Source organism: Camelus bactrianus, chromosome 10, assembly GCF_048773025.1.
Source record: "Camelus bactrianus isolate YW-2024 breed Bactrian camel chromosome 10, ASM4877302v1, whole genome shotgun sequence".
Classification (NCBI taxonomy): domain Eukaryota; kingdom Metazoa; phylum Chordata; class Mammalia; order Artiodactyla; family Camelidae; genus Camelus; species Camelus bactrianus.
Window position 1 is genome coordinate 48,304,236 of NC_133548.1, and position 16,095 is coordinate 48,320,330.

Here is a 16,095-nt window from a genome sequence, read left to right on the forward strand (position 1 = left end):
ACCTTAGGCAAGTAATATCCCTTCAGAGGACCTCAGTTTTCTGTCTGTAAAATAGGAGTAATATGGACATTTCTGTACAAAAGTGATTTAGTAATTTATCCTATGGCCCATTCTGAGCATCGCAGTGTACTCCTACAGGGATCTAAGGATGGCCGCTTTGGGCCATCCCACAGTAAATCCAGGTCAGTCACAGAAGTGCCAGTTTGATGGTGGATAGTAGTCCATCCTTCGTGCCACCTTTCTCCTAGCCTCCATTCCTTTCCTGCCTGGCTCTCCTTCATGTGCAGTCTGAGTGGGCTTCCCAAAACACAGCTCTAGTCATGTGTACCTCCCTTGCACAGATATCTTTAATAGCTCTCCATGGCATTCATGAAGGCCTGAACTCAGGCAATAGGAATAGATAAAAAGGAGGGGATGGGTGTGAGGAAGATTATGCAGGGAAAATTATAGGAACTGTGTCTAAAATTTTATGCAGTCAAGCTCTTGCTGGCTATGCTGTGCTCTGGTTCAGAACTGAAATGTAATATCACAGTGGGCTCCTGATGGTGTGGATCAGTTCAGGCAGATCTAGGCCAATGTGGAAAAGCAAGTGAGATGCCAAGAGGGATACTAGAGTCAGCCTTCTTTTTTTGTTCTCCTGAAGCGACACCTTTGAGGAGCCCTGGCATTTTCCCTGGTTAAGAAAAGCCTCCTGCAAGCTTCAGAGAAGCTCCTCCCTTCTCTGCTGGAAAATTTCAGCCACTCCCCATTCCATTCTGCCTTTAGCATTCTTCACAGCTCTGACTGCAGTGCTGTCATGATGAGAAGTCTGGATTGCTGCATTTGTCTTCGGGTGTGGTGGGCTCTGAAGAATAGAGAGCCAAGCCCCGGCACCTTGATGGTCTGTAGAGGCTGGCTTCTCACTCATAGCAAAATTTAGGACTCTGAGGTGACCACCACTGTTAAAAACTTTAATAATGCAGAGGCTACAGTGGAAAATCTTCTGCATTGGGGGTCAGGAGGTCTGGGTTAATTCCTAGGATCTGTTCTGTCTGGCTGTGTGACTCTGAGAGACATATTTAATCTCTCTGGGCTTCATATTCTTCCCCTGCAAAGATGAAGAACTGGGACAAAATTATCTCCAAATGCCATCTTGTTCTAAAATTCTAAAATAATGATTCATTGCATGTTTTTTCTTTGCCGGGCCCTGTACTAGGAATGAGGAATATGTAAAAATGAAAGCAAGAATAAAAGTTAATGTTTATTGAGTTTTTAAATATGGGTCACAGATTGAATTAACTAATTTATATAGAGTGTTTCTTTCAGTTCTCAGAACATCCCTTTGAGACCAGGTTTGTCATCAGTATTACTGGCCTTGTGAAAGGACTATTTCTTGGTCCTCCCCCTACTTCCCCAGATTGGGCCCCTGCTCTCTTAGGCTGACCTGAAGAGCAGTGACATGAGAGAACCATTCTACCTGCTCTGCCAGGAACAACTCTGCTGTGGCAATCACTAGGCTGTTGGCTGTTAAGTAGGGGTGACTTAATAAAGATAGATTCCTTTTTTTCTCAAAAAAAAAAAAAAAGTATTTCTATCTAATAGCAAGACATTCTAAATCTCCAATAATTAGAACAGTGTGGTATTGGCTCAAAGATAGGCAAATAGCCCAGTGGAACAGGGTAAAGAATGCAGAAACAGATCCAAGTATCTATGAAGACTTAATATATGACAAAAGTGACACTGCAGTGCATTGGTGCTGGGTCAGTTGAGTCAACTGGACAGGATAATCATGTAAAAAAACTGACTTGACTCCTATTTCATAGTGTACACAAAAATCACTTAACAATGATTGTAGATCTAAATGTGTAATCTAAATGTTAAAATAATCAAACATCTAGAAGATACTATACAAGAATATCTTCATGATCTTAAGGGAAACAAAGTTTTTGTTCTAAGATTTCTCAAACAGGACACAAAAGTCACTATAACCATAAAACAAAAAAAATTGAGTAAATTGGACTAATTAAAAATAAAAATTTCTCCTCATCAAAATGCACCATTGAAAACTGAAAAAAGAAGGTACATAGAGGAAGAAGATATTTACAGCATGTACATTTAACAAGGATCATATCTAGAATATAGAAGGAACCTCTACAAATCAATAGGAGAAAGGAAGACAACTCAATCTAAAAAATGGGCAAAATGAATAGGCAGGTTACAAAAGAGAATATTCAAATGGCCAGTGAAAGGTGCTCAGGCTCAACAGACTTAAAGGAAATCCAAGTTAAAATCTCAATGCATTATCACTTCATACTGACCAGAATGGCTTAAACAAACAAACCAGAAAACTGACTATGCTAAGTTTTGTAAGTGTTGACAAGAATGTAGAACAACTGGAACTCTCATGTACTGCTGGTAGGAGTCTAATGGAAACCACTTTGAAAAACTGATTTGAGAGTACTTATTAAAGATGAACCCATGCATTGTCTATAATTCAGTAGTTCAAGTCCTGGGTATATCCCCAACAGAAATGCATACAAATAAATGTTCACTGAAAGATACATGCAAGAACACTGGTAGCAATACTGTTCATAATGGCTCAGGAAAGAACAGCTGTTTCACCTAATACATGACGAATCTTACAAATAAAAATTTTACAGAAATGAGTTAAATAAGTCAGACAGAAAACAGACCAATGTATATTATTCCATTTTCACAAATTTCAAAAATAGGCGAAATAACCCTATAATTTTAGAAGTCAGAATAGTGGTTACCAATTTGGGGAGCAGGAGACTTTTGGAGTGCTGGTAGTGGTCTGTTTCTTCTTGTTTAGGATACTGTTTATACAAGTATTTTCACTTTGAAAATTCATTGAGCTGTGTACTTATTTATGTATTTTTCAGTATGACTACTATATTGCAATAATATTTTTACTAAAAATATTTTTAATGAGGTAGATTTTAAGATTCTAACTTTGAATTGAGAAAAGAGTCATAGTATTAAAAATGCAAAAAATATTGAAGAGAAATAGTTTAATTCTCCTTCCTACCCCAGTGCCCCAGCCATCCAGTTCCCTCCCTCACAGGTAACCAATGATATTAGTATTTTTGTGTATCCTTCTAGAGATTTTTTTTGATATGCAAACAAATGCATACATATGTAATTAAACACACACACATATCTATTCTCCCCCACTCACCCTTTTAATATATATATAGCAATATTCTGAACACACTATTCTACAGCGTGTTTTTATCTTTTTTTTTAATTAAAAAAATTTTTTATTGAAGTATAGTTGGTTTACAATGTTGTGTTAATTTCTGGTATACATCATAGTGATTCAGTTATACATATAGATATTCCTTTTCATATTTTTTCATTATAAGCTATTACAAGGTATTGAATATAGTTCCCTGTGCTGTACAATAGGATTTCTATTTTTTTAAACATTTTTTATTGATTTATAATCATTTTACAATGTTGTGTCAAATTCCAGTGTAGAGCACAATTTTTCAGTTATACATGAACATATATATGTTCATTGTCACATTTTTTTCTCTGTGAGCTACCATAAGATCTTGTGTATATTTCCCTGTGCTATACAGTATAATCTTGTTTATCTATTCTACAATTTTGAAATCCCGTCGCTTTTATCTTTTATCTTAAAAATATTTCTATATCAGTATATAAAGAAGCTCCTTATTCCTTCTTACAGCTGCATAATGTACTATTGAATGGATGTGCCATGATTTATGTACCAAGTTCCCCTCCTGATGGGCATTTAGGTTAGACTTTTTCCAGTTGAGAAGCTTTCTTGATCCTAATCTATGTTGTGTTAAATTATCTATTTTCCCAGGCCTTATTTTAACTTTACATAGGAGTTTGCACAGGTTGATATGTAGTAAAGCAATACTTCATATGAAAGAGAAGGGTAGAAATAAAATAATTTTTCTATCTCTGACTTTTTAAAAGGAAGGCTGTCTAAATAATTGGACTGCAGAATTTCAGAGCTAGGAGAGCCTGAAGAGAACTAATGCTGAGCTTCCTTAATTGATTTCTTTAGGATTCTGATGAAGCTAAAGATTCTCTCCTAGAAAAACGTGCACACAAAAAATTTCATGTATAAGTTTTGGTGTTGACACACCCCTTGAAATTCCTGTATGGGTTCTAGATTAATAATCTGTTATCTAGTATAACCCCATTAATTAAAAAACTAGGAAACTGAGGGCCAGAGTTGGAGGGTGAGTCTCAAAACTAGTTAATGGCAGAAAACAGTCACATGTATTAATGTTAGAGTAATACCAGCAGTATTCTCTCTCCTCTCATTGGCTGATGTCACAGCCCAGAGTGGCAAGGAAAGATGCCCATTCCTTCCTAGGGAAAGTTTGGTTTGTAGGTAGGGTAACCTGAGAGAAAAATGGTAAACAAATTTAATTGAAAGACTGAATTTTTTTTAATATCAGGATGGTATGATTAGAATTTCTTGTACAATACTTTAATTCATTTTCTTTCTCTTTTTGTTTTCTGTTCAGCCCAAGAAGAAGAGGGGGAAAGTGGAAGTGATACCCATTAATTTGGGGACAGATTATGAATATGGAGTTTTAAATATTCATCTGACTGCATATGACATGGCTCTGGCAGAGAGTTATGCCCAATATGTTCACAACCTCTGCAACCATCTCTTGATTAAAGTCGAGGAAAGGTATGAAGGATGCCTTTTCATGGGATATTCTTGGTGTGGGTAGCATGCTCTGTTTTGTTGTTGTTAAATGTGTTTTTGAGATATAATTAACAGGTAGTAGAATTCACTCTTTTTAGGTATATACTTTGCCACAATCAAAATATAGAACAGTTCCATTAAGTTCTTAACCCCAAAAGTTCCTTGGTTCCCAGGTGTAGTCAGTCTCCTCTCCCTTTCCTCTCAAGGCCCTGGTAACCATTGATTGATTTTTCTGTTCCTATTGTTTTAAATTCTCTTACCATGTAAATGGTAAATACATATACAATATGTAGCTGTTTGTTTCTGGCCTCTTTCACTTAACATAATGTGTGACATCTGTTTTGAGTCCTCCAATCCATTAACTTGGTATATCTCCCCATTTATAAAGATATTCTCTGCCTCCTCTGCTTTCTGTTTACTCTTTGTTGGAAAACTGTAGGGGAGGAGAGCTAGCATTTACTGAATGCCTACTCTAGGCCAGGCACTTTACGTATCTTATCTCAATTTTTGAGAAAGTGTGGGATGCCCTGTGGTTTGCCTTAAATGTCATTAAGTCACATGGTGAGAAATTTTTTCCCTTTTTAATTCTCATTAAACCTAATTATGTCAAGGAGAATTCTTAGTGTGGTGCTGGTAGGTATGTCCTTAATGCCACTCTCACACTTCCTAATCTTTATAACAAAGAAGGAACCTCAAGCTCGGAGTCTTTGGCAGGCCCCACTGTCTGGCTAGAATTTTATAATACTGTTTTGTTTTCACTGTGTTTATTTTTACCTTAGCTTCTATTTGTCAGCTGATAATGGTTTTCCTATTTACAGTAGTGATATAAAGTCAGGCTTACTGAGATACAATTTATATTCAGTAAAATTCACCCTTTTAGCAAATAGTTTCTGTGAGTTTTGACAAATGCATGCCATAGAGTAAATACCATCATAATCAGGATATAGAACATTTCCATCATCCCAAGAAGTCGCCTTCTACCTTTGTAGTCAATCCCTCATCTCACCCCTGCCCCACCGTCCCTGCAACTACTGATCTGTTTTCTATCCTTGTAGTTTTGCCTTTTCTAAAATGTCATACAATATTTTTCCTTTTGAGTCTGGCTTCTTTCACTTAGGATAATGTATTTGAAATTCATTTATGTTGTTGCCTGTATCAAGTAATTTGTTCCTTTCTGTTGCTGAGTAGCATTTCACTGAATGGATGTACCACAGTTTATATAACCATTTGAAGGACATTTGTGTTGTTTCCAGTTTTGGGCAGTTATGAATAAAGCTACTATAAACATGTACAGGTGTTTGTGAAAACATAAGTTTTCATTTCTCTAGGAGTATGATTGCTGGGTCAAATAGTAGAAGTAGTGTATTTTTAAATTCGTAGGAAACTGCCAAACTGTTTTCTGAAGTGGCTGTACCATTTTTCTTTCTTACCAGTAACATGAGTTTTAGTTATTCCACTGAACAACTGACTTTTTTAAAAATTAATTTTTTGTTTTGTTTTTTGGGGGTAGGTAATTCATTTTGTTTGTTTGTTTATGTATTTATTTATTTTAATGGAAGTACTGGGATTGAACCCAGGACCTCCTGCCTGCTAAGCATGCAGTCTACCACTGAGCTACACCCTCCCCCTAAAATTAATTTTTTAAGCAAGTTGATTTAAAGAAAAACCTTTAATAAATAGTAGGTTGAGATTGGGTGATTTGCCCCTGTGGCAAGGCACAATATGTGGATATACTTTCTTACTCACTAGATGTTAGTATATTGCCACTTCATAGATGAGGAAACCAAGGGTCAGAAAGGCCAAAAATCACAGAAGCAGTGAGTTTCCTGGATTTAACCCAGTTCTGTATGACTCCAGTATTTTTAATTATATAGGATTTTATTTTAAGTCCTTAAGCCAAATTTGAACTTTTAAATCTTTATAACTTAGAGTATAACTGTGCTTAATGTGCTCATTAAAAGACTGGATTATCAACTGTGACGTTAGGGCTCACAGCTGACTGTACTTCAGTTGATTTAGGCCTAAAGATGTACTTTATCTTTTTCTGATGCTCTAGAGGGTTGGTTGCTCTTTCAGTACTTGACACATTCCTCTATCATGCCACTAGTGCTCTGGGCTGTAATAATCTGCTCATGTGTCAGCTCCCTTCCCCTCTGACTACATGGGGACTGTGTTTTCTCTATTTCTTCAGTACCTAGCACAACACCTGCCAAATGGGAGACATTAAACCTTTGTTGAAAGAACGACAGTTTCTTGAATATGACTACACAATCAGGTTGTGTAGTATACACTTCCTACAGTTTAATAAAAGTGCTTTTAATTAATTTTAAAAAACTATTAATTGAACCTCTTCTTGCTATGTGGTAGGCGTTGGACTAGACATTCTGACTGGAGGATACAAAGGTGAATGTCCCTGATTTCAGGGAGAGAGTGTGTGTACATGTGTGTGCACACATACATACACAGAGAAAAATAATTATAACATAATGTGGAAGGTGATAAATGAAAGGTAAGGTTTAATGTCAGTTTAAGGAGGCAGAGTAGCATAACAGCTTAGAGCAATGTTTCTCAAAGTATCACTCCAGGAAAGTATCAGAAACTTATGCTAAAATATACATTAATACTTTGCGTCCTTCATCAAGGAAGTCTTTCTACTGAAAACAAAAGGTTGACTGAATTAAAGTGTGTTGTTTAGTGACTGTTTCATACTTCTTGTCTTGAACTGATAACAAGCAGTTTGCTTACCAGCAGCTTGTCTTTGGATAACTCTTTGAATAACAAGTGGTTAAAAGTAAAAGCTCTGGAATCAAACTACCTGTGTCCAAATTCTAGTTCTACCAGTTATTAGCAATATGACTTTAAAAAATTCTGAGCGTCAATTTCCTTATCTATATAATGGTGATGATAATTTTCCTATTTCTTTGAGTTCTGAAAATTAAATAAGAAAATATATGATAGCACTTATCAGAGAGACCAGCACATTGTAAATACTCTGTAAATAATATTATTGTTATTAATAATTAATGAGGTTTTTTTAGCTGGCAGGGATTAGGGGGTAGCATCTCAGAGGCTGTGGTAGAAGAGAGACATTAAATGTCATTTACAGACTGTTATCATACCTACAGTGGATCAACTCTCTGGAGTAGTGTTTTAAATTTTCAGAAAGACTTTAAAATATTCTTTTTTTAAAACCCTGCTGTGAAAACCTCTGGCTGCACTTGAGTAAAGGCAAGAAGGCAGTAATATTTGTTGAGTACCTACTATCAGCCAGCCACCTCACTAAATACTTTTTTTGTGTATTTTTTAATTTAATTCAGACAAGCACCATGCACATAGTGGATCAAAGCATTGACTCTGGAGCCAGACTGCCTAGGTTTTGCCTTTGCTCTGCTGCATTCTTACTGTGTGACACTGGGCAGTTTTCTTGACCTCTTTGTGTCTTGGTTTCCTCATCTGTAAAACGAGGTTAATAAAAGTACCTACTTAAAGATGCTATAGTGAAAATTAAGGGAGTTAATATATCTAAAGTACTTAGAACTATGTCCAGAAACTGTTGGCTGCCATTATTATTGTTGTTGTTGTTATTATTATTGTTGTTGTTGTTGTTATCATAATAGAAGCTTGCCTATAGTCATACATCTAATAAGTGGCAAGGTCTAGATTTGAACCCACTTCTTCCCCCTCAAATTCTCAATTCCCTCCACACTGCTTTTAGTGTGATTTTTCTAGAATGGAAATATGATCATTTCACTCCCATGCTTAAATTCTTTCCATGGCTTCCCATTCCTTTAGGAACAAAATAAAAGTTCCCCACATGCCTTGTTAGGTGCTCCATGGCCTGGGCTGGCCTCTCTTGCCTTAACTCACACTTCTCTCTCCCTCTCCTTCCACCTCTAGTTACACTGGCTTTGTTTTTATTCTTTCCCACCTCTGGACCTTTGCATATGCTCTCTAAAGCTTAGAATACTCTTTCCCCTTCACCTAGCCAACTCCCATTTTTTTCTTATGCTTCACTTTGAATGTCACTTCTTCAGAGAACCTCATTAAGTCCTTATGTTACGTATTTAGGAGAAGTAAAGGGTATATAACTTCCCTTATAATGCTTGTTCTCATAATTACTTGACTATTACTGGTTTTCTTTATTAGACTCTAAGATCTGTAAGGCAGGAGCTGTTTCTGTTTGCATCAGCAGTCTAACGCTAAGACTTTGCCCAGTATCTGACACATAGTAGGAACTGAATGAGTATTTGTTGACTTGGATTGAATTCCAATAGGCATGACATGATTCCTAGGATAACAGAATGAATGATGTGCTGCTTTTTGCCTCTCTTCATCCTTTGCTCCAAATAGTGCATAGCATAAAGAGATGATCCTTTTTAGCAATTCACTTCTCTGCGTTGATTGAGGTTTTCAGACCATCATATTAGGCATTCTCAGTGCCCAGCTTTTCAGAGATAAAAATGATTTTCTTTTCTTCTGATTTTCATTTTATCTTGATCCATTTTTCCTTTAGGAGTTGAGGGGGAGGGCTCTCACCTTGAGATGGAATTGAGCAGGGGAGCTGTATGCTAGCTTTTGTTCTATAAATGGTCTGCATTGCTGCAGCTGCAGCTCACCCAGAAGAGGAGAAGATGAGGCCTCTTTTAATTTGTGTGCATCCCTTGCTGAGCTGCTGTCTGGAAGGATGGAAGTCTTATTCATCTGGGAGCAGCTTCCAAGCCTGAAGCTGACCCAGCCTCTTGCTCTGTGGAGAGTAAAAGCACCATTCAGCATCATTCTCTGTAAGGCTGCTCTTTCCTCTTTTTTTTTTTTTAAATCCACTTACATTTTTTAAAATGGAGGTATAATCTATATATAGTAGAGTCCACAGATTCTAAGTTTCCTAGCATCCCAGCAGGTTCCCTCATGTACCATCCCAGCAGTACTCCTCAAAGGTAGTACTATTTTGTCTTGTTAGCTCTAGGTTGACTCTTGAAATTCAGTTATTTCATTTCTTCCCTTATTTGTTTTTTTTTTTTAACTACCTGATCATTCAAGTAATGTTTATTGCAGAAAATTTGGGAAGTACAGAAAAATGTAGGTACTAGGAAGTGTAGATACTCTTACTACTCAAAGGCCTATTCGACTTTGAAATGGCTAGAGTTCCCAGTACTTCTTTATCAAACTATGTCTGGTTTTTCTGTTGGTTCTCTTTGAGGGCCTCTCATGCCTCCTTGCCTTGTAGAATGCCCTTTTTTAGAATGTCCTCCAGGCAAACACCTATGTTCATTCTTTAAATCATGATAAAGTACCACCTCACCTATGAAGCCTTTCCTGAGCTCTCTTCCTCTCCCTCTTGTCTCTGTAATATTTGGTACATACCTATTCTTGCCTTTGTCTTACTATAGTGCAGATGTTTGTGTACTTACTTACTTGTCTCTCCAAAACACTCTTAGCAAGCTCCTTGAAAGCATTGACTGCACAGTGCCCATCAGCCTGCCTAGGACAGAACAGGATTTCAGTAAATGCTTGTTGAATGAATGAATGAACAAATAAGTGAAATCTTGCTGAAGTAAATGTTGAAGAATAAAGGCCTGCTCAGTGGCAGGAATGGACAATTCCCACTTGGAATAAAATGGATATTAAAAAAATTACCTATACTCTTATCAGTCTTATCTGTGGAATGTCAAAAAGGAAAAATAGCATTTAGAGTGCCATTTACTTTTCTGAAAGCTTTTACATAATTACTTTATTTGATTTTCCATAACAAGTTTATGAATCTGTCTCAGTTTTTTTTTTAATATAAGGAAGTTATTACCAAATGTGAATTTGAAGAGATCAGAAATTGTGCTATAAAGTGGGAAGGGATGTTATTTAGGGAGGCTACCTGGAAGTTTGCAATGCCTAGCATTTACTCACTGTTTATAAGGGCAAAGGAATTGGCATTTGTAGGCATAGTATGCCAGGAAAATTACTTATGTAATCTTATTTAATCATTGCTACAACCCTAAGAACTAGGTATTAATATCTTCATTTTATAGCTGAAGAAACTGAGACTCAGAACTAAATTAGTTTGTCCAAGGTCAAATGGGTAATAAATGGCAGAGCCAATATTTCAATCCAGTACTGACTGCCATGTTTCTAATCCATTTTCCATTACACCAAACTTCTTTTTGCTAAGATCCATCTGTAGAGGGCTATGCTCCTTGTTACTAATTAATGAAGCTCTGTGTGGCATGAAAATTCAGCATTCCTCCTATTGTCGTTATTATTCCATTTATCTTCAGTTTGATGAACTTTTTGATAAGAGGAACACAACACTAATACTATTTCTGTGTAGCCATCAGTCTTATCTTATCATCACACCTGGTCCTCACAAGTCTACTGATATAAGTTTACATTGTAATCCCCTTTATACATGAAGAAACTGAGGCTCAGAGGAGGAAGGGACTCGTCTAAGTACATATTGCTAATAAATGACAGGTCCAAGACTTGACCCTCAAGTCCAGCACTCTTTTCATTGTAGCATATAGATCTGCTGAAGCCGATTATAGTGAGCATAGATTCTACAACAATGGTTCTCAACCTGGGGACATTGAACAATGTCTGGAGATAATTTTGATTGGCACCACTTGTGAGGTTCTTCTTGCATCTGCTGGGTATAGAGGTTAGGGACAAATTGGTCAGCCCCCACAACAAGAATGATCTGGTCTAAAGGGTCAGTAGTGCTGACACTGAGAAATCTTACTCTAGAACAATTGGGTTTCATGCCTTATTTCTTCAGAAGAGGTGAAATAATCAAGGTTAGCCTTCAATGTGTTCCTAGCGATGAGCTTGATTCTTTTAGAATTGGCTGCTCTTTGGTAGCGGCAAATACTTATTAATCACCAGGTTTTATTCAGAGTGTCATATTAATTATGACTAGGGCTGCAGAAAAGCATTAGACATGGTCTTTCCCCTCATGGAGTTTAGAGACTTCGGAGGAGGCTTAAGAGGATCTGGTTACTTTGCCACTGGCTGCAGATAAACAGCCCTAGATAACAGGAGCTACTGCATGCAGTAGCGGCTGTACTCAGGGACTACCCTGACTGAAGTGATGCAGCTGGCTTAAAGGAGCCGTCTCAACAGCTGACTCTTCCTTCCCACAGTTACGCGATGCCCACCAAAACTATGGAGGTGTTGCAGCTGCAGGACCAAGGCAGGAAAATGTTCCTGGACTCAGTTCTCACCACACATGAGCGAGTGGTCCAGGTAGGTATTCTGGGAGAAATTTGAAATATGTTTGCCTCTCCTGGTTCTTTTCTTTGATCTCTCGGTTGAGCTTCAAGCCTGATATCCAGTTATCTGCTGGGCTTCTCTTTTGAGATATTCCACAGCCCTACACTCAATGTATACAAAACTAATTGTAGAGGGACTGATGTTCTTTTTCTATAATCCTCCCCACCTTTGAGCTTAATGCTTGACCCTTCTTTGCTTTGGGTATCCATTCATTCTCCAAATTCTATGGCTTCTACCCCTAAAAACCTTTCAGATCCACCCACTTTGCTTTACCCTCATATCAATGTGATCATGTCATTTTCCTGCCTAGCACCCCTCAGTGGCTTCCCTTTAGCTCTGTACCCATTAGCAGTCACTCCTCTTTCCCTATCCCCCAGCTCCTGGCAACCACTAATCTACCTTCCACTTCTATGGTTTTACCTCTCCTAAACATTTCTTTAAATGGAATTATATAAAATATGGCCATTTATATCTAGCTTCTTTCACTTAGCATGTTTTCAAGGTTCACCCATGTTGTAGCATGTATCAGTACTTCATTCCTTTTTACTGCCAAGTAATATTCCAGTGTATGGACATCATCACCCCTCTTTGATCCACTCAAGAAACATACCAGGAAAGTAATGGGAGAAATGTTAAGATAGTAACACCCTAAGTCTATGTTAACTTTTTAAATCATTCAAGTACTTAAAATCTTTGGTTCTTTAAATATTATTAGGAATAAATTATTTAAGTTACATTTTATGACAGATCTAACTTGCCACTGAGGATCATAGGATAAAGTTTGAACTCTTTAGATTAACACCTAAGTGCCTCCATGATTCTCCTCCTGCTTTCCTCTTCACACCCCTATTCATTCCAGCCATACATGGAACTAGTTTTAATTCCCTAGTACTGTGCTGTTCCTATATAGTTTACTGAATATTGTTTCCTCTGCCTTTAAAAACCCCCATACTACTCTTGAATTCTCCCAGTTTTCTCCTGTTTTTCCTCAAGACTCCAACCAGATGTTACCTCTTTTGAAAACTTCTTTGACCATCCCTGATTAAGTTAGGTAGGTATTTCTTTTATGGGTTCCTGCAGCTCCCTACACACCCTTCTACCACACATCTGATTCACCTCTGGATTCTCAGCACAGAGTGTGACACCAATCAGGTCCTGGTCTATGTGGGTTAACCTGAATTGATTCAGAAAGTTGTCCTGGACTTGATAACCTCTTGGTCCAGTTATGACTTTCATTGCCTATAAGAGCAGATATTGGCCACAATCATCTCAGTAAGCAAACACCTTGGCAGATAGCAAGAGAAATCCTGCAGAGTCTGGGCTCCAACATCAGCTCTGGGTGTTAACCCTTCACCCAAGGGCCCTCTAGCTCTGCTAGAGACATGGAGATTGCCATGTCTGCCCAATCACCTAGCTTTCAGTGCCTCTCTTAGAGCATCTTTTTTCCTTTTGCAGATCAGCGGTTTGAGTGCTACGTTTGCAGAAATTTTCTTGGAAATAATCCAAAGCAATCTTCCTGAAGGAGTCAAACTGTCAGTGAGGGAGGTAGGTGTCAGTTTGAGAAGAAACTCCCCTGGTGACCCACCTGTGCTGAAAATAGGGATAAGAAAATCTAAACTGGCTGGCTTTACAAACAGCAAAGACATGGACAATTAAGCCCAGATAATAATCAGGAAAGATGTGCAGGTTACTTTACCATAATCATTATTCTGGCTCTTCCAGTGTATCAGGGATGATGCTTTACAGACCATAGAAGCTGAACTCCATCACAGCATCCTGATGTTAGGGGTGAGCCCATTACACCCCAAAATTCCCTTCTTCGGGCAGTTGTGTAGCAGAAAGTACATGATTTAAGATCACATACAGTGTAATTAATCAGAACACATGTAGGGTAATGTGTATTCTAGAGAGAAGCTTCCTAGATCTTCAAGGCTTGACTGTAACTTGACTGAATATATTCAGTAAAGAATACCAAATATCAGAAGGAAGTTTGGCATGGAAAACTTGAAGTATGTTAGAAACCTTAGCCTACTGAGTATTTGGGTCCAGTTGCCAAAATGATCCTTGTTATGACAAAGATACATCAGGTCATCTTAGACCGATACCTGTTATTTTCTATTGTAAATGGAGATTTTGGCATTCTATCTCTTTTTTTTAAGTGCTTTTGTTGTGATACTTACAGCATTTTGACATTAGTTCTTTATATGTCTGTCTTCTCTCACCAGACTATAAGTTGATTTAAGGCAGGGAGGAAGTCGAATTCAACTTTGAATCCTTGGTACCTATTACAAGTCTAGTACGTGGTAGATATTCAGTAAAAGTTAGTTGAATCTAAATCATTCTTTCCAGAGCTTGCTGAGGATCCTTTTCGGATGCTGGGCATATCTGAATAACTGAAAGCTCTGTAGTAATTCCCTTACTTTCTTTTTCTTCTCCTCAGCACACTGAAGAAGACTTCAAGGGAAGATTCAAAGCTCGGCCAGAACTGGAAGAACTGTTAGCCAGGTTGAACTAGCTCATTGCAGACCCTTTCATGTTGGCACTGGTTATACTGTGTGCTAAGGAGAAGAGCTTCCTGGGTGGCCAAAGTTAAGTGGGACACCCTGACCCTCAATATCATTAGTACCCATCTCTTCCACTAGGAATGCCTGCTCTCTGTGGAGGAGTGCTTGCTAATTGTCAACACTTTCTTTTCAGCTAACCCTAGGTATCCTCCATCTAATAAAAATCTCCTGATGATGCAAGTGTGTGTATGTGAGAAGTCAGTCCATCCTGTGGAGTATCTTTAACTAAGAGATTCGATTTTTTTGTTTGTTTGTTTTCTGGTGCTTTAGCACACAAGCATGTTCTCCTTCAGTATTTCTCCACTTAGAGTGAACTCATCCTTTAAATCAGTCTGGCATGGAGTCCCTTTAGTGAAGCTGATGATCATAACATAAGTGAATTCTCTGTGGCTAGAAAGCATAGGGAGGGAGAGTTTGGCTTTGTATATAGAAGAACTCTCCAGATAGGATCAGGGTCTGTCCATAAGTGAAAAAAAATTCCCTTGTGGGATAGTGAGTGACTTGTCATAAGTATGCAGGTAGATGTTATAACTGCAGATGAGGGTTGCCTGGAATGACTTTAAGCAAAGAATTAAAGGTTGATCTTGGTCAGGGGTCAGAAAACTACAACTTGTGAGTCAAATCCCACCAACTGCCTATTTGCTTTTTAAAAGTAATTTATTGAGGCAAAATTCATGTCACAAAATTAACCATTTTAAGGTGAACAATACAGTGGTATTTAATGCATTTAGAGTGTCATGCAACCTCTATTTAGTTCCAAAACCCTATTGCCTGTTTTTATAGATAAAGGTTTATTGGAACAGAGTCTTGCTAAGTCATTTACACATTGTCTGTGGCTGCTTTTATGCTACAGAGTTGAGTAATTGTGACAGAGACTGTAAAGCTAAAACATTTATTATGTGACCCTTTATAAAAATAGTTTGTCAAATCCTGATCTAAATCAATGGTTCTCAAACTTAAGCATGCATCAGGATCATCTGGAGGTCTTTTTAAAACACAAATTACTAAACTCCACCCCTGGATTTTCTGATTTAGTAGCTCTTGAGTACGTGCTGCTGGTCCAGAGTTACCTCTTTAAGAACCACTGGTCTAAGTGACTGCTAATGTTTTTCCTACTCTGAGCATTAGTCCGTTCATACTTTTGTATATAATAGCTATCATTTATTGAGCTGGACTCTGCTAGGAACTGTATTAGCTCTAATCCTCATACCAGTTTTTTAGGGAGTATATAGTGTGCACGTGGATAGATATCCGTGTGTGTGAAAATGTGAGTATCTGAGTGTGTGAGTTTATCTCACTCACTTATTTATTGAGCCCTAATTATGCTATATACTTTATGTGGACTATCCTTGAGTTTGATGGTATTATCTCAGTTTTACAGATGGAGAAACAGGTTTGGAGAGATGAAGTGACTTCCTAGGGTCACATAGCCAATAAGTGGCAAAACTCTCCCTGCTGTTCTCCACTACTTCTTTGGGATGCCCCTAAATAGAGGTCTGTGGGAGCTCAGAGCATTCTTAGCATTGTATGTACTTTCCTGAAACTCATCAGTTTGGTTTCTTTGCCTTGGTTTCC

The 16,095-nt window shown here is 37.8% G+C and overlaps 1 protein-coding gene across 1 annotated transcript in view; it reads left to right on the forward strand.

Annotated features, from left to right (window-relative positions):
- The window catches only part of MRPL48 (mitochondrial ribosomal protein L48), a 41,378-nt gene extending 26,678 nt beyond the window's left edge, over positions 1-14,700 (forward strand). Inside the window, exons 5-8 of the mRNA XM_010973114.3 lie at positions 4,512-4,681; positions 11,827-11,929; positions 13,412-13,501; positions 14,397-14,700. Coding sequence (XP_010971416.1) covers positions 4,512-4,681; positions 11,827-11,929; positions 13,412-13,501; positions 14,397-14,471 — 438 coding nt within the window. The 3' untranslated portion in view covers positions 14,472-14,700. The remainder of the gene's footprint in view (positions 1-4,511; positions 4,682-11,826; positions 11,930-13,411; positions 13,502-14,396) is intronic.
- Positions 14,701-16,095: the final 1,395 nt, after the last annotated feature.